The 17,736-nt window shown below is 39.1% G+C and overlaps 1 protein-coding gene across 8 annotated transcripts in view; it reads left to right on the forward strand.

The window, feature by feature from the left end:
• PPFIA1 (PTPRF interacting protein alpha 1) overlaps positions 1-17,736 on the forward strand; it is a 155,786-nt gene that overhangs the window by 68,680 nt on the left and 69,370 nt on the right. For all 8 annotated transcript variants that reach the window (XM_030200741.1, XM_030200744.1, XM_030200743.1 and 5 more), the window contains exons 7-11: positions 3,450-3,668; positions 5,727-5,873; positions 9,205-9,339; positions 13,243-13,326; positions 13,715-13,846. In XM_030200741.1, the coding sequence (XP_030056601.1) occupies positions 3,450-3,668; positions 5,727-5,873; positions 9,205-9,339; positions 13,243-13,326; positions 13,715-13,846 (717 nt within the window). The remainder of the gene's footprint in view (positions 1-3,449; positions 3,669-5,726; positions 5,874-9,204; positions 9,340-13,242; positions 13,327-13,714; positions 13,847-17,736) is intronic.

A 17,736-nucleotide genomic window follows, 5' to 3' on the forward strand; every position in this document is an offset into this window, starting at 1 on the left:
GTATTCTATAACAATGCACATATATTTTAGAATTGCCCATTCCCCACCCATGGCCATAACCACTTTTCAACTACGCAGCTTAGAAATTATGTGCAGCACGTTACAGAATATGCTTAAGACAGTTCTGCGTGTAAATTCTAATTAATGCCAATTAGTGCTGATAATTGGTGGTTAACATCTAATTATCAATGCTGATTAGCTTGCTATGGAATATTTCCATGTGGAAATCTTGGCGTAGTATATAGAATCCCTGGGGCTAGTGCCTTTCCCGTGCTTTCTTAGATTCAGATACTGTCCTCATCTCTGCTGCCTCCACTGGGAGGTCGTTCCACACATCCACCACTCTTTCTGTAAAGAAATTTTTCCTTAGATTATTCCTGAGTCTACCCCCTTTCAACCTCACCCTTTGACAGCATGTTCCAGAGCCTCCTTTCCATTGAAAAATGAAACCTCTTTTGCATTTATACCTTCTAAGTATTTAAATGTCTCTATTTGAAGTTCCATTACATCACCTTTCAGCCCTAACAGGGCAAACAAGAGCTTGCAATTGAATGTTTTGAGGAGAGTAAAGGATAACTGCAATCAGTGAATAGGAAAGAGAACAGAGTGAGAGGAGAGCAAGCATTCCTTGGTACACCCAGCACCTCAGAGATTATTCACCACTGTACCCCAGGAGGATAATGTGGGTTTTTAAGACTTCTTTAAAGTGAACATGATATATGATTCTTCCCTCAGATGGTGGGGTGACAAATTCCATTCTAGGGAACCAAAGAAAGAGAAGGCAGTACGCTTAGTAGTGTCAAGATAATGTGAGACCACCTAGTTGGTTTTCTGGGAGTGGGTAGAGTAATTAGAAATGGTAGAGAGTAAGGAGATCAGATAGATAAATAGGGGTTTATGGATTAAGGCTACAATTTTAAAGCAAATCGTTACTCCCCATCTCACCCTTCCTCCACGGTACATATATTTAGATCTATAAGTTTGTCCCCATATATGTTATGACCAAGACCATAGACTAGTAGCCACTCTGTGGACCAACTCTTATCTTGTTTATATCCTTTTGAAGATGTGGTCCAAATGACGTCTCACCCAAGACTTATACAGAGGCACTATCACTTCCTTTTCCTGCTGGCCATTTACTTCTCTGTGCACCCAAGCATCCTTCTGGCATTTGTTATTTCCTTATCAACTTGTGCTTGGCCACCCTAAAATCATCAGATACAATCACTCACTCTTCTTTTGTGCACGAAAGAACTTTATCCCCTGAACTGTCATGCCCTTGATTTTGGCAGCCCAAATCTATGATCCTGCTAAATTATTCCTGGTTTGATCTGCCATTCCATATCATATCTATATATCACATTAGCTCCATATTTCTTAATAGTCATTAGAGTCCAGTCTTTAAAAATTTCCAGATAGATACAAAAGAGGTCATTTTAGAAGGCTTGCTTGGCATTTGTAGAGCTTTCTGGGAGTGTAGAGAAAAATCTTACGTACTGGGAGAATCTTATCTCTGTTGAAACAAGCATAGAGCAACATTATTTTCTTATTACTTAGCTTCCCACTATTCCAGAACCTGTGAGATAGTTGTGTCCATCAACCAGCAGGTGGATATAGAGAACTGAAAACTGAGCTGAGATATATCACTCTTGGCATCCAGTCCAGCTCCTCAGTATTTTCTATCTCCAGCATGTGGATGGACACACTTTTCAGCCTCTGTTCTGAGTGATTTGCTCCTGCTCCAGTTGATCAGCTGATCCACAGTTAACCTTTGCAGGTGGCTTGAGTTTGCACAGTCATATCTGGAGGTCTTAAGATCCCTATCTCTGGTGCCCCACGAATTTACTTCTTCCCTCTCGTCACCTCTCCGCTGTTTCCTACGGAGCTTTCCTTTTCCAGCACAATAACCTTAAAAAAAAAAAAAAGGAAAGGCGAAAGAGATTTACTGGAGAACGTGGGACAGAGTGGAATCCTCATTAGATATCTGGAAGTCACAAATGAGTTTGTGGTTTTTGGTAAGCAGAGGCTTGGCCTCATGGCCTTCAATCCCACAATTGCTAGATGGCTGAAGGTGCCTTTTCACATCAGTTTATTTGCTTGAGGGGAAACAGGCTCCTCAGGCGTTGTAGGTTCATTCTGTGAAGCATACAGCAACATCCTACTGTCTCCAGCAGATATTTGCAAGGCAGCGATGTGGTCGACGCTGCAAACCTTTGCCAAACACTACAGGGTGGATGTTGCGGCAGGCTTGGAAGGCAGTTTTGGGGCTTTATTTCTCAAGGAGGTGGTGCTAGGATCCCACCCACTCTGGGGATTGCTTTTAAATATCCCACAAGTTCTGGAATAGTGGGAAGCTACGTAATGGAAGGAGAAAGTAGGTCTTACCTGATAATTTTCTTTCTGTTAGTCCTTCCCACTATTCCAGAGGCCTGCCCAAGGTTTCTTAGATGTTTAAACGGGTCGAAGTAATGGGTCAAATAATGATTGTCACCTTGCATGGTGCTTTTTTTTGTTTGTTTGTTACATTTGTACCCCGCGCTTTCCCACTCATGGCAGGCTCAATGCGGCGGGCAATGGAGGGTTAAGTGACTTGCCCATATCTGATCCACATATCTCTTGTTCTCTAAGTTGTACAGAGATGAGAGGTCTACATGTTTGCTTCTCTGGTCAGTGTTAGGTTAGCGAGTCATTTAAAGTTGTTGTGTTTATTCTGAGTTTTCTCCTTACTGCTTGTCTACTTAAATACTGAGGAGCTGGACTGGATGCCAAGACAGAGATCTTTCAACTCAGTTTTCAGTTCTCTATCTCTACCTGCTGGTTGATGCACACAACTATCCCACAGGTTCTAGAATACTCGGAATTTTTAATGGAAAGAAAATGATCAGGTAAGACCTAATTTCTCCTTAAGAATCAGTTTTCATAGGCTTCCACATCTTCCATAATAAAGTGAGATGGAAATATTGCATGAAAACCTTTTTGACCATTCTTCTTTACCATGTATACCTGCTGTTTTTAAGCTTCAAATTGACATAGACTAGAAGGAAGTTGTTTTAGTTTTGATTTCTGAAGGAAGTCTTCTGCACTGGTGGTTATCTGTAGTAAAGGTAGTAGCCATTGCCTTCCATAACTGCAGCTGATTTTTTTCACTCTAATCAATGTTCCTATCAAAGACCACTCCAAGACCTAACCATCTGTTATTGGGTGAAAGGGAAGAAGAGTGAGAATACTGACTTAACATGGCTTCTGAAGTGTAGTTAGGATGTTTTCTTCTTAAAGTCCATCTGTCCTCGGTGTCCGTCAACTAGATTGTAACTTGATTGTAAACTGCACTGTGCAGGGACTCTCTCATCTATCTGCAAACAGTGCATACACCTTGTACTGCCTTCTAAATGTTAAGTAGTAGTAGCAGTAAATGCTATTTATTTTAATATATTTTTATTGCATGACAGAGGTCATCGGATGGCTCTTTAAGTCATGAAGACCTTGGTAAAGTGATGGAGCTCCAAGAGATCATTGAGAAACAAACAAAGGAGCAAAGTCAAATGAAGGACCGGCTTGCTGCTCTTTCTAACAGAGTAACGGAACTGGAAGAGGACCTTGACACAGCTAGAAAAGACTTAATCAAATCTGAAGAATTAAACACCAAGTTACAAAGAGATGTACGAGAGGTATGGGAAATGTTTTGGTTGAACTTGCACTGATTTATTTAAATGTGTGTTTTTTTTTAAATATATTGCTTTTTAGTGGTACAAACAAAGCAGTTTTACATATTGCGTTCAGGCACTTTTTCTGTCCCTGGTGGGCTCACAATCTAAGTTTGGTACTTGGGGCAATGGAGGGTTGGGTGACTTGCTCAAAGTCACAAGGAGCTGCAGTGCGAATTGAACCCAATTCCCCAGGATCTCGGCCTACTGCATTAACCATTAGGTTACTCCTTGGGAAAATGTAATCTATTTACATATGTTATACCTGTATGTACTTTGTAAATTAATTTTTTTTTTACTAAATGGTGAATAGACTAGGCACAGTTTGTAAACTGAGGAGCATCTTTATTGTGCTGTGTTAACTGTTAAAAGTTGATGTTATACCTATGTAATTAACACATACTAATTTCCATGTCACCAGCTAATGTGGAATGGGGCAGAGAATGAATGATAGAAATGCAGTGGCATTAACGTCACCGAACTGCTGCTTTCAGATGGTAGTTTTTCCAGTTAACATTAAACTCATGTCTCTATCAACATATCTGTTTAATAAGAAATATGAGCTAATTTGTAAGACAAATTCGGGCTTGCTTAAAAGGCAGCATTTACTGATGGGAGAACAGAGTTGGGAATAAGTTCTAATTGGTACAATAATATTGCTGTGTGTTCTCCAGGGAATAGGGTAAATGTGAACATTTTTGCATATGATTAAACTGTATTTTGGTATAAAGCAAATTAAGGGGCCTTTTACTAAATTATATCAGTACTAGCACATGCTTAATGCAGGAAAAATGGCCTATTGCAGGAATTGTTTAAACGTGTTGCATTAGTTTCGTCATTTGCGCACTCTCACTCATTATTTAGGGGTTTCATTTTAAAACGTTTTGGAGAGAGCGTGAAGGGCGGAGAATGGGCATAGAAGAAATATTCAGATAGCATGAGTTAACCAAATAATGCTGACTTAATAATGATTAAATAGGGAGTGGTAGGGACTCCCGTGTTTGTTTGTTTTTTAGTGGCCACATGCTAATTCTAATGTTAGCCAATGGCCAGAAAATTGAATAATTGAAAAGGGCTCAATTTACAGCTGTGCTAGAAATGGGTGTAGTGCACGGGGAAGTCCTGTATTAGAACGTGCTAAGTCCATTTACTAGTCACTCTATAGATCAGTGTTCGCCATGCTTTCTGATCTCTTGCAGCTTCTTTCAGTTCTGCTATGTTCATTCCAGTATCTTCCTTGATAGCATCTATCCAGTGAATTCTTGGGCAACCTCTTTTTCTTTTGTCTTTAACCATTCCAAACATGATGTCTTTTTCGAGAGACTTGCTTTGTATGATGTGACCAAAACAGGAGAGCTTTTGTTTTGCTACTTTGACCTCCAGTGAGATTTTTGGTTTGATACATTCCAGTACTGCTTGGATTGTTATTTTGGCTGTTCATGGGATGCATAACAGTCGTCTTCAGCACCATAATTCAAATGCATCAATTTTTTGCTTGTCTGCCTTTCTCAGCGTTCAAGATTCTCAGCCATATCTTTCTATTGGGAAGATGATTTCACTGACCAATCTACATTTGGTTGCCAGGCTGATGTCCTTGCTCTTCCAAATGTTGTTGATGCTGACCATCACACTTCTTCCAAGTGTCAGCCATCTCAGGGGTGCACTCACCATTGTGATTAATTTTGGAGCTAAGAAAGATGAAATGTTTGACAGCTTCAGTTTCTTCATTGTTAATCTTGATTTTATGGATCAACAGTTCACCAATGTTTCCATTTACTAGTGCAGCGTAGTGAAAGAATCTCAAGATGCCTGTTAGACTAAGAACCCTTTAGAACAGTGGTTCCTGACCTTTTCTTTGTGATCCCCACAGCCCATCAGGTTTTCTGAATAACTACAGTGGATATGCATGGGAGATCAGCATATGTTTGCATATTCCTGTGGATATTCTAAAAACTCGACTAGCTGGGGAGGCCCTGACTTAGGCACTCTGGTTATATTTTGTGCTTATTTCCTGTCTTTTAGGCTATGGCCCAAAAAGAAGATATGGAGGAGAGAATAACAACCCTTGAAAAACGCTACCTCGCCGCACAGCGTGAAGCCACATCTGTGCACGACCTCAACGATAAACTTGAAAATGAAATTGCCAACAAGGAATCCATGTTTAGACAGGTACTGATCACCGAAATATTTTTGTGTTAGCATGGAAACAATGGATACCAATGTCTTGCAGTGATTTCTATAACCCATGTATAGTGAAGAGGAGAGACTGAGCAGAAAGATGTTTGTCTGTTCTCCCTTAATTGTAAGCAATCTGGAAAGAAAGGCCACTTTTGAAATAGTTGTATTGTGTGTCATGATGGTTATGTAACTTAAGAGCAGAAGTTCTGAAATATTGCTTCAGAGTATGAAAAAGGAGAGGCCGCTGGAATAATGCTGCTTATGAGATGGCTTGCAAGCATTGTTAGTCATTTACCACAAGACTCAGCACACCTGTGGCACTGAGATACTGCAAGTTGGTGACTCCCATGGTATATCAAGGTGCAGTAAAAGCACGTCTTCTACTACATCTTGATAAACTTACCCTCTAAATCCTGAATCTAGGATGATCCCAAGATTCCTTACTATTATGTGCTTTGATATACAGGTGATGCCATCAACCAGTGCCAATTGGGGAGGTTCTGTTACTGGTCCAGAAAACCTGTACTTTATACCCAACTAGAGAACTGCATCCGTTTCGAACAGTTTCAGAGGGCTAGCTGTGTTATTCAGAAGCAGAAAATTGACAGAAGCTGGTAGCACCATTTTATAAACTAACCAAATGACTGAGGCATGATCTTTTGAGGACCAGAGGCCACTACGTCATCCATAGCATATACTTCAATAAATTAGTTATTCTATAAGGTGGTGTCTGCTTCTGTCAGTTTTGAACAGTGCTGCTTTTTATTAACGTTATTTATTTCAGACGATTGAGATACTGCCAAGCATCCCAAAAGCCCAGCTAGGCATTTGCAATATACAATTGGAAAAACAGAAAGGAATTTGCAATATTTCGATAATTAGAGAGAGTAGGAGGTAGTAAAGCAGAGGAGAAGAGAAAAAAAGAAATAAATAAAAAGGCTAGGGATGACTAGGGGTACATGGTAGGAGGGGAACAAGGAAAACTGCAAGATAATGTCCAAGAAAATGAGAATTCTTCAAAGATAAGATGGAGTAACCAGGTCTTGACTGATTCCTTAACTTTGGAATATGAATGCTCAATTCAAATATCTAGAGCTAGAGGAGTTCTATAACTCTGGCCCCAAATAACAGAAGGGGTGGCAAAATAAGGTGTATGGATTGTGAGGATTGGAGCACCCGAGCAGGTAAATAAAGGATCAATAGATTATCCAAGCAAAGAGGAGATTGTGCTCCAAGTCCTTTGAAAGCAAGTGTAGGACTTTTAAATTTTAAGTGGATCGTTACTGGCAGACAAGGTGCAGGCCTAAGTAATAGGGCAACAGATCAGTGCAACAAGCATGGTAAAGCAATTTAACTTCTGTAGATTGAATTAACTGAAGGAGTTTAAGGGAAGCCAGAGGGAGACCATGATAGGCGGAGTTATAGTAATCCAACCATGTAATGACTAGTGTAAGAATGAGCTTTCTAATCAATTTTAGAAGAAGACGAGACTTAACTGCAGTAACCAAATCATTAGAAGGCAATGACAGATGCTGATAGAAATAAGCCCTGCCAGAGTTAGTCCTTTTTGTTGAGACTCTGTAGGTGTAATGAAAAGCAAGAGGCATATAAGTACAGCAGGGTGTTTTGCTTATTTTGTGAGGCTTTTAAAATTAGGCCAGCTATATGTAATAGCTTGTCATCAATATGTGGAATATATTTATCCAAAAGTATAAGAAGTGTTTTCCTTCAATTGGTGCTAGAGTTCTCTCCAACTTTTCCTTAGAAAGAAACAGTTGTGAACCATGTAACGTCCCTCTAGAATATCTCTGTTTTTAAATATTGAAGTTCTTACTTGCACAAGCTGTCTTTATTCATTAGAGACCGAACAATGTCATGCCTCAAACACAAAAATTAAGAAACTATTATACTCAAATCTTTCTAAATGTTTAATTTTTTTCTTTAAATTGTGCTTATAGGTGTTCAGAGTCCATCTCAGCTTACATAAATTTAGACAAATATATCTCAACTTAGTTTAATCAGAGCACATCAGCTTGTTAGACAATTTTATTATTTTTCTTTATCATGTTTTTCTTTTATCATATATATATATATCACACACAATATATAATATAAAATCATCCACCAATCCAAGGGGTATGTTTACTAAGATGCATTAACGTTTCTAATGCACCCTTAAATATACAATTCTATGGGCACGTTAGCGTTTAATGCGCATAAACTATGCGCGTTAAAAACTCTAACGTGCCCATAGTGCATCTTAGTAAACATAGGCACAAGAAATGAGATTTGGATAGGGGCTGAAGGTTCCCTGCTGAAGCAGTTGCAAAACATGGTCCATTTCTGGACCTGGTATCAGTGGCTCTGCAATGAATGCAAAAGATCTTGACACAATTTAAGATAAGTCGATTTAATATTTGCACAGGTTTTGGAATGGTGGACTGATATGCTATGATAAACTAAGTGGAGATATATTTGTCTAAGTCTATATAAGCTGAGACAGACCCTCAACATTTATGAGCACAATCTAATTTTTTTTTTTTTAAATATCATTTAGTAAGATTTAATAGTTTCTTTTCAAAAGAATGTTTTACATTACATTTTTTTTTCTATTTGAGGCATGGGTTAGGTGATTTATTTTCGATGTAATTCTTAACCCTCAGTATACTTTATTCTCCCTTGTACTTTGAGATTTTTATTTATTATAGGTCAACTTCCATTTCCTCTTGCTTGAAAACCTGGGGAAGAAGATAGAATTATAGAAAAGTGAAGGCAGATAAAGACCATATGGCCTATCTAGTCTGCCCATCCATTATCCTTTCCTCTCCCTTAGAGATCTGATGTACTTGTCTTAAGCTTGCTTGAATTCAGATACAGTTTTTGTCTCCACAACCTCTACCGGAAGGCTGTTCCATGAATATTTTCAAAAGCCGTTTAGCCAGATATATAGGCTGTCTAAAAATTATTGACCTCGTAATACTAGACTGCAAGGCATCCTGAGGTCAGGCTGAGAATGTTATACTTGATGAGAGATGTGTAAAAAAGGTAGAGACATATTTCCAAAGTCAGAGCATTGGTGGTGGTATTCCAAAGATTTTTTTGGCTATTAAAAAACCCCCCAAGTGAAATATGCACAGAACTTGTTTTTTAATGTGTCTTCTACCTTTACAAATTTTTAACTTGTCGTCTTTGTTACTAGTAAGTGACTTGCATGTTCAAAGTTGTAATTGACTAGCAGTTGTGAGGGCTTACACAATCCAGGGGTCTCCAGCACATATGTGGCAGTCACAGCTGTATCCTCTTTGGGTATACTCCTCATCAGAGTGAAGAAAAGAACCGTCAGTTACAAGAGCGCCTGGAGCTGGCTGAGCAGAAGCTGCAGCAGACCCTGAGGAAAGCGGAGACTCTGCCGGAGGTGGAAGCTGAGCTCGCCCAGAGGGTGGTGGCTTTGTCAAAGGTGGGTCAGTACACCACGACGCCTCCCTGATGCCAGTGAAGTCTTTTGTTGTTCTGTTTAAATTCTCGCTGTTACTTATTATACTATAGAGTAGTGGTTTGTGTGGCTTTTGCTGAAATCAGCTTAAGGTTTTTCTGACTTTCTCACTATACATACTAATGCATTCCTCAGCCTCCTCACAGAGTATTTTTACCAAATGAAGTCTTTTTGCAGCGTCTGTTTTAAATTAGTAGCAGCTGTGATTATGTTAACTTTCTTTACTAATCTAGTAAAAATGTATCTTGTGTCTTAGCCCTTGCATGCTGCTTTTTATGCAGCTTTACTGGCAGGGGAGTGGGTTTTAGAAAGAATTCTGAAAGACATCTTGTGTCAGAGAGAGGTTAGGCTGCTTTTTTTCTGTAAGTACGATGTGAATGCAAAGTGCTTCTACAGAGAGTTTTCTTTTTGTGTTCTGGGGATAAGAGTAATTGATGCTTTAGTTTGAGCTTACTGCTCTGTGGTGCTTAATTCGAGCCCTGAGCTGTAACTGTAAGTAATGTTTTCCTGGTAATACAGCAGTTTATCTAACAGCTAACATCTAGCAGATCTCATAAGTTAGGGGCTGATGCAGAAAGACGGTAGAGCCATGTGTGGCTTCTACCACAAGCGTAATACTGCAGCATGCAAGAAGCAAATTGCATGCAAATTTTATGTACTGCAAATGAGAGGAGTATGCCAGAAGCATGCGCACAAGGTTTTGCGATAATTCTTGTGCTCATGTCCAAACCAAAACCAAGTGTCAACACACATTGGCGCTTGTTTTTCTGCACCTAAATATGAGTCTTGCAGAAATTGTCTGCCCTTGAAATTTTGAGAGGCTCATATTTTTAGACGCAGAAGAACAGGCGCCAGTGTGTGTTTTCAGTTTTGTTCGGACATTCACACGTTTGTTAATTACCATCTTACTTTAAAACTTGCATGGGCTTCCTTCCGTTTGCATAACAAGACAAAACCAGCACTTAAATATGAAAGATTGACAAGACATCCTGTCCATAAAACTTTCTACGCCACCCCAGACCCTTGCCCAGAATTCTCGCCTTATGCATACACCAAAAGTGGGCGGTATACTCTCTGCATTGCATAGAATACCTTTATTAGCTCTTTAGCATACATTTTAATACAATCTGCGCCATGTCTTCCTGCGCAAGCTAACACCCACGCACAATTCCTCTGCATCGCTCGGTGCGTATAACCTGTGTTTATCCTGCAGCTGCTTTCTGCAATGGCCCTTGAGTCACTATTCTGCTTTAAAAGTCTGTGAATTTGTTTTTCTGTGTTCTCTTCCTTGTCCCTCTTTGACTTTGTAGTCTGCCCTTTTGTCTTCTGGGAACTCTGCTGCTAAGGAGGCTAAACTCTTGGGACTTGCTTCCATGCTTAGGAAGGTAGAAGTTGCACCTAAGTCACCCTTTCTGCTTGCTTCTCATTGCATTTTGTGACCAACTAACCAAGAGCATCAGGAGCGACTGACTTCACACATACACTTACTGGCTGTTCATTATCTCTGGGTCTCTGCTAGTAGTTTGTGAAGCAGGGGTGGACTGACAATGATCTGAGCCCCCGGGGTTATAAGGGTCATGGGCCTGTAATCACCCATCTGTCGTACATTACTGGTTCTTATAGGGTAGGGAGGGAAGCCCCCTACTGCTGTGGTCCCTTGGGCACTGCCCTATTGGTCAACTGATCAGTCCGCCCCTGCTGTGATGGGTTTGCACTTCATATTGGAAATGCTCACAGTTCACTTCAGAGCATGTTTTCTTTGTTGCTGGTTCATCCATTTGCTTAGTAGTTAAAAATATAAAGTGACTATTGCACACAACCCAAATATTTTTTTCAGTGAGAATGCATCGCACTTTTAATGTATTAGATGGTGGAGATGGGAGCAGGCTTTTCTTTATTTAGGGAAAAAAGTACATAGTCTTGCTTTATGAAGTCTGTGCTATGTCCCAGGAAAGAGGATAGTGTCCTGTATTTGACTGTCTCCCAGTAGCTCTCTGACTTGCTGATCTACAGTAGCATTTCTAGTGCAGACCTACCCTCTCTGAGCACAGGTTCTGAGGCCACATTCTCTTCCCCATTGGAAAGATGAAAACATGGCTGAGAATTAGAGTGACCGACTTTTGACTTCAGTTTTGCTTTGGCCTCAAAACTGGACCAACATCCATTTCCAGCATGATTTAAAATTTTACACTTTTTGTTTTGGTTTTGGATGAAAGTGTGTTTTTGGCGGGAGCTCAAATGTCATGGTTTGGCCCATTTGGCTTAACTTTGTGGCTCTTCTACTAAAATGTGTTAAGTTTTGGGCTTGATGCACTATAACACAGAACTTTAATACGTGATAAGTCCTAAACATTCAGCTTAATGAGCAATACATGCTCCCAATTAACATCAAAATACTTTAGCGTCTTATATTTAGGAGGTGGTAAGTGGTCCTGCATTAGCCAGTTAGTGCTCAGTAAGGCCCAGATTCTATATAAGGCACTGCTAGTAGCGTACGTTAAATTGTGCACACAGCCAATATCCGTGCGCTACTGAATTGAGTAATGATCCCGTCAGTGATGATAATTCACAGATAAACAATTATCACGAATTAACAATAATTTGAATTTATATGTGATTTTTTTTAGGTGCATTCTAAAGAGGCACATGTAAATTCTATCGCTCATAGTGGAAAAGGGGGCAAGGCCTTAGGATGAGTATGGACATGTTGGGGGCGTTTCTTGAATTTTCATGCGTTGTTATAGAATTTGGGGGAATGCACCTACATTTGGTTATTTACACCAGGTTTTCAGTGGCATAAATGGCTGTGCCTAAATATAGGCACGCTCCCTGGTCCTCTGCGCTATTCTAATCACCAAGCCTAACTTTAGGCACATTATATAGAATAGCGCTAGGCGCAATAATCAGATACGTCTAGACTTTAGACACCATTTACAGAATCTGGCCCTAAATGTAATGCTAGCTGGCTAATACTTTCATGCCCACTCCATGCCCCTGACAGAAAAATTATGAAATATCTAGTAATGTGCAGTTTAACATGGAAATGGACAAACTACTGCAAAACCCTTTAACATAGTTGCACCGTAGCCTGTTTCTATGTGTTAACCACACACTTTAGTAAAAGGGCCCCTTTGACTTTCACATAACTTAGCATGATTAGCCCTATCTCCAGGATCTCTCTCCCCCTCCTCACCCACCCATCTAGAAGGTAATTGGGGCAGGAGCGATCTCCAGTTGCTCTTTCTTATGCCAATTCTACCCTCAAAATGGCTGCTGTGTCCTCTTGAGACTCATATGGAGGGGTAGGTGGGGGGGGGGGGGGGGGGTCACTACTGCCAAAACTCATTGCCTGGTTTCAGCCAAAAAAACAGGCAATGAGTTGTGGCAGTAGTTTTGGTTTCGGTCAAAAGCATTCAGTTTCTGCTGCAAATTTGGTATTGACCAAAACTAAAATAAAATTTGGTCACTCTCTACTGAGAATAAAAGGACTAGGTTAGTATACTAATACACCAGTGCCGTTCTATACTCGTCAAAAGTACTGTAACCCAAAGCACAGTTTGTCATGCACTTATACAGCCTCTGGTTGGAAACAATTTCATTTCCTTCCTGCATTAGTGTGTATGTGGGAGCAGTCAGTGCTATCTGCCTTCTTTCACTTACGTTGTCTCTACATATGAATTTCCAGCTGCAGGACCAAAAGTTCTCGGCTGCTTCTAATGCTGCTTATGAAATGGGCTCTTACCTTTTTTGTAAAAGATTTACAGTGCCCACGTTATTCCACTAGAGACATAGTATTTTCAGTAAGAAGCAGCTGGACGAGCTTGATGCTCAAAACATAGCCTTTACGTTTTTATTTCCAACTGCTAGGCTGAGGAGAGACATGGTAACATAGAAGAGCGACTCCGCCAAATGGAAGCACAGCTCGAAGAGAAGAACGAGGAGCTACAGCGGGTGAGTTTGAGATTTATATTGATGCAGAAATGGAGTGCCCTTGTTTCTTGCTCTGCTGAGCCCACTTTGCTGGGCCCAAGTGGCTCAATGTCAGAAGTAATTTGCCAGTTCCATGAGCTGGGTGGGTTCACAGCAGTAGCTGACAGTGACATTTGGCCCAAGGGCCTATTTAACTGCCACTTGCAAGAGCTGCATATTTCCATTTTTATTTAAGGATGAGGTTTGCAGCCTAACATTAGAAATCCAGGAAGCTAGAGCCAGCAGAAAAAAACTTAAATGGGGCCTGTGCAGTGTAAAGAAATTAACTTAGAATGTCCCTCTCTTAAGATATAGCCTTGCAGTTCTTTCATATGTTGTGAGTGGCCTAAAATAATTTTTCTCATTTTAGGCACGTCAAAGAGAAAAAATGAATGAAGAGCATAACAAACGCTTATCAGAAACAGTAGACAAGCTTCTGTCTGAATCCAATGAAAGATTACAGCTTCATCTTAAAGAGAAGATGGCATCTCTGGAAGACAAGGTAGAATGTTTTAAATATACTTCACAGTGGAGGCAGAGTTTAGAAATGACCATGACAAATGAACCTCACTCCTATGCCAAGGTGTGTTGAAGATGCTCTTAGTCTCTGATTCACTGCGAATATGTGACCGTCTCTGGGAAAAGGTGACTAAAGTAGTAGATCCAAAATGTTGAGAGTGACCGATTTTATTTATTTATTTGTCATGTCATGGGTTCATAAGCAGTCTGCAAAAGTTACATTTTTGAACTTCTGTAACTTTTATGTGATAATTTAAAAAGGATGGGGTTTGGACTGTTCTGTTACAAATTGTTTGCTCTAACAGAATTCATTAAAACTTCATTTTTTGTTTCTTCAGTCACCTTTTCCCAGAGATGAGCACATATGTGAGGGTAACTTATCAAGGTGCACTAGAAAATTCTTTAATCAGGTCGGTGCAGAATAATCACTAGGCGTTGACACATCTATTAATGATTCTGTTTTTTACTTTTCCAGCGGTGCTCTACTTTCAGATTTTTTTAAAACAGAAATTGGAGCATGTGTTGATAGTGTGGGTTTAAAACTAATTGCATACGATATGCCAATGTTTTTCAAGTCAGTAGTACAGTACCCTAAGCCAGTCTGATTTTCATTCATGACATTAAAAGCTGTTCATGCAAATCTATAAATCTATAGCATGCATAATTATTGTGGATACCTTGAACATTAGGTTGGCTAAAGGATATGCCAATTTGAAAAGCGCTACACTACGCTAATACAGTACTTTAAACAAATTATTGTAGGCGCTAAGATGAGAGAATTGGAGGAAGAGAGATTAGGAAAATGCAACAGTCAAATTGCATATACCCAGCACCAAACTTAAATCCATCATATGTTTATTATGTGTATTAGGGATGTGCATTCATTGAGGCACATACATTTATTGAGGAAGTTGTGGAGGGTTATTGGGGTGGGAAGGTAATGGGAGTTGGGAATGGTTTGATTTGACTTTCACTGTTGTTCTGCTTAAATAAAAAGTCGGGACTACTTTTGTTGTGTAAGATAGAGCTACCTTTGTGGTGTTTGCAAGCTGTATTGGATCTGTACACTATGTTATTTTTGTTGGAAACTGTATGTTTGTGGATTCATTCAATAAAGCTTCCTGTTTATATATGTATATATATATATATATATATTGCAGGCAAATTTGATTTAGTGCACACCAGCCTACAAAAATCCATGCATATATAGTCTATTTGATTGCATTAAAAGGTTTTACTTTGTGTTTAAAAAAATTCTTATTAACACAAATGGGTGAAATTAGCTGAAACAAAAACACCTGAAAACTCAATTTCCAAAATTCTGAAAACTAAAAATATTTTGGCTGTGCACATCCTTAATTCATATGCCCCTAGATTATATATATATATATATATATATATATATATATATATATATATATATATATATATATATATATAGTGTGTTTGTGTGTGTCTGCGTGCGCTTCTTTCTTTCTAGATTTATTTAAAATATTTATTAACTGCACTGTCTACAGTTCTAGACGCTATACAAAATAAAACATACAGAAAATATTAATAAAAAGACAAAACAGTATCAAACTTTACAGTAAACATGACTTCCTCAGCAAACATAGTAAACAATATCATGCTTTGTAATATGACTTATGCCTAAATACAATAAGCCATATTAAATAAAGATGCTTTCAACAGTTTTCTAAATCGTAACACAGACTCAGCACTTCACAGCTCAAAAGGTAATGCATTCCAAAGTCGCACACCTTCAACTCAGACCATAGCAGCCCAGTAAACATCAAGTCTAGCTTGCTTTAAACATGGGTACTTCCAACAATATCTTATCAACTGATCGCAAACTACAATTTGGACAGTAAATTTTCAGAGCAGTAGCGATTGCTAGAGGTGTTTCATTATTCTGTGCTTTATAAATTGTAGTGGTCACTTTAAATTGCACACAAATATTAATTGGAAGCCAATGTAATTCCTTTATAATTGAGGTAAATGACAGGAATGTGATGAGAAACAGTCAACCTTGTTTCTGAGATGTGCTTGAATGTTAATTGGTTAACAAGCCAATAATGAGCGTTAATTGGATACTAATTGGCACCAATTAGGACTTGCACACATGTCTGGCTGTGCATTCTATAGCTTTGGGTGCCTAATCCCATAGCGTTGAACCCAAAAATGGGTGTGGCCATGGGAGGAGCATGGATGGATCAGTGGCGTTCCAAAACGTTCCACGGAGTGTTACAGAAAAATGGCTCTCCGTGCCCAACTTGAAACCTGGTGTAAATCTCAGTGCACGTCAGGCTTAGGTCCTTTATAGAACAGTCTTAGCACCAGTCTTTTCTGGCACCCACTTTTTAGCTACATTTATAGAATTCCCACCCGTACCGTCTAAACAAGAGGTTTCAAGCAGAATGAATGGGACATGCACGTGAAACCAAGAACATACGTGGATCCTAAAATGAATAAATGCTGCTGTAAAAAAACTTCTTGCATCCCCTGACATGTCCGGGACATCTAACAATAAACTTCAGATTCGAGCTACTGTTATGGTTGAATAAAATTTGCTATACCGCCTTGGCTAACTGACAGATATTGGCAGTTCACAATAAACAAAATATAAGAAAAAAGGAAAGGAACAACAAATTTGATAAGGAAGAGGGTTTAGAAGATTATAATTTTTTCTTTGGAACCCAGACTATAATGTGTGTGTTTGTTTTTTTTGTTTTTTTAATCGATAAGCCCAGTGGTTCCCAAACCTGGTCCTGGAGGCACCCTAACCAGTCAGGTTTTCAGAATATCCACAATGAATATTCATGCGGTAGATTTGCATGCAGTGGAGGCAATGCATGCAGATCTGTCTCATGAATATTCATTGTGGGTATCCTGAAAACCTGACTGGCTAGGGTGCCTACAGGACCAGGTTTGGGAACCATTTCATTAGCCAACACAGTCAGTGTTAGTTGCTTCTTCTCAAAAGCAATTGACTTTTTTCTTCATTACATAAACACCCATTCTCTTTAAAATTACAGTTTTTTGTACGACAGTTCCTTTTTCTTAGCATTCGCTTGAACACATTCCTCCAATAATATCGATCAACAGGAAACATCCACCTTTTTATGCTTACTGGGATGATTTGATGTGTATGTCTAGTCTCATGGTTTTCTATCAGTATTAAGGGCCTAACCTGTTGTATTTTAATTATTGTACTGCTTTGCCCATTGTTTTCAAAAGGCAGTATATTAAAACCAGTAAACCATAAACATTTCTCACTTTAAGAGTTTTGGCTATGAATTTTACTGATAAATCATGTCAACCTGGGATTTTACTACAGTTGAACTTGGCATGTATGTGTAATAGCAAATAGGGCCCTTTTACCAAAGCTTAGCACATGTTAACTGAAACGAGCATGCGCTAATAAGTGCCATGTGGCCCATAGGTATAAAGTAGGATGTGCAGCATTTAGCATGTGCCAAGTTTTGGTAAAAGAGCCCCATAGTCTTCCTCAAACTTAAAAAAAAAAAGAATGAAGGCAGCTATATTTTCTATTAAATATACACTTCCTTAACCTTAAAAAAAGAGTACTGTAAACAATTGCAGTGGTTGAAAGGGTTCACCCTTTCCCCCGATCTATTTTAATGTTTTGATGACATCTTTAGGAATATTTTTTTGACTTTTCAAGCAACAATGTATATTTATATGCAGATGATATTACAATCTTGCTTCCGTCAGCTATTTCTTTTGCGGCTAGCTTAGGTGATGAACTGTTTTACTAAAATGGGAGGCCCAATTTGAATTAAAATTGAATACTAGTTCCTTTGGCTTACTCCTCCATCAAGGGATATTCTTGGTAGAACATTTAAGTATTAT

Source organism: Microcaecilia unicolor, chromosome 4, assembly GCF_901765095.1.
Source record: "Microcaecilia unicolor chromosome 4, aMicUni1.1, whole genome shotgun sequence".
NCBI lineage: Eukaryota > Metazoa > Chordata > Amphibia > Gymnophiona > Siphonopidae > Microcaecilia > Microcaecilia unicolor.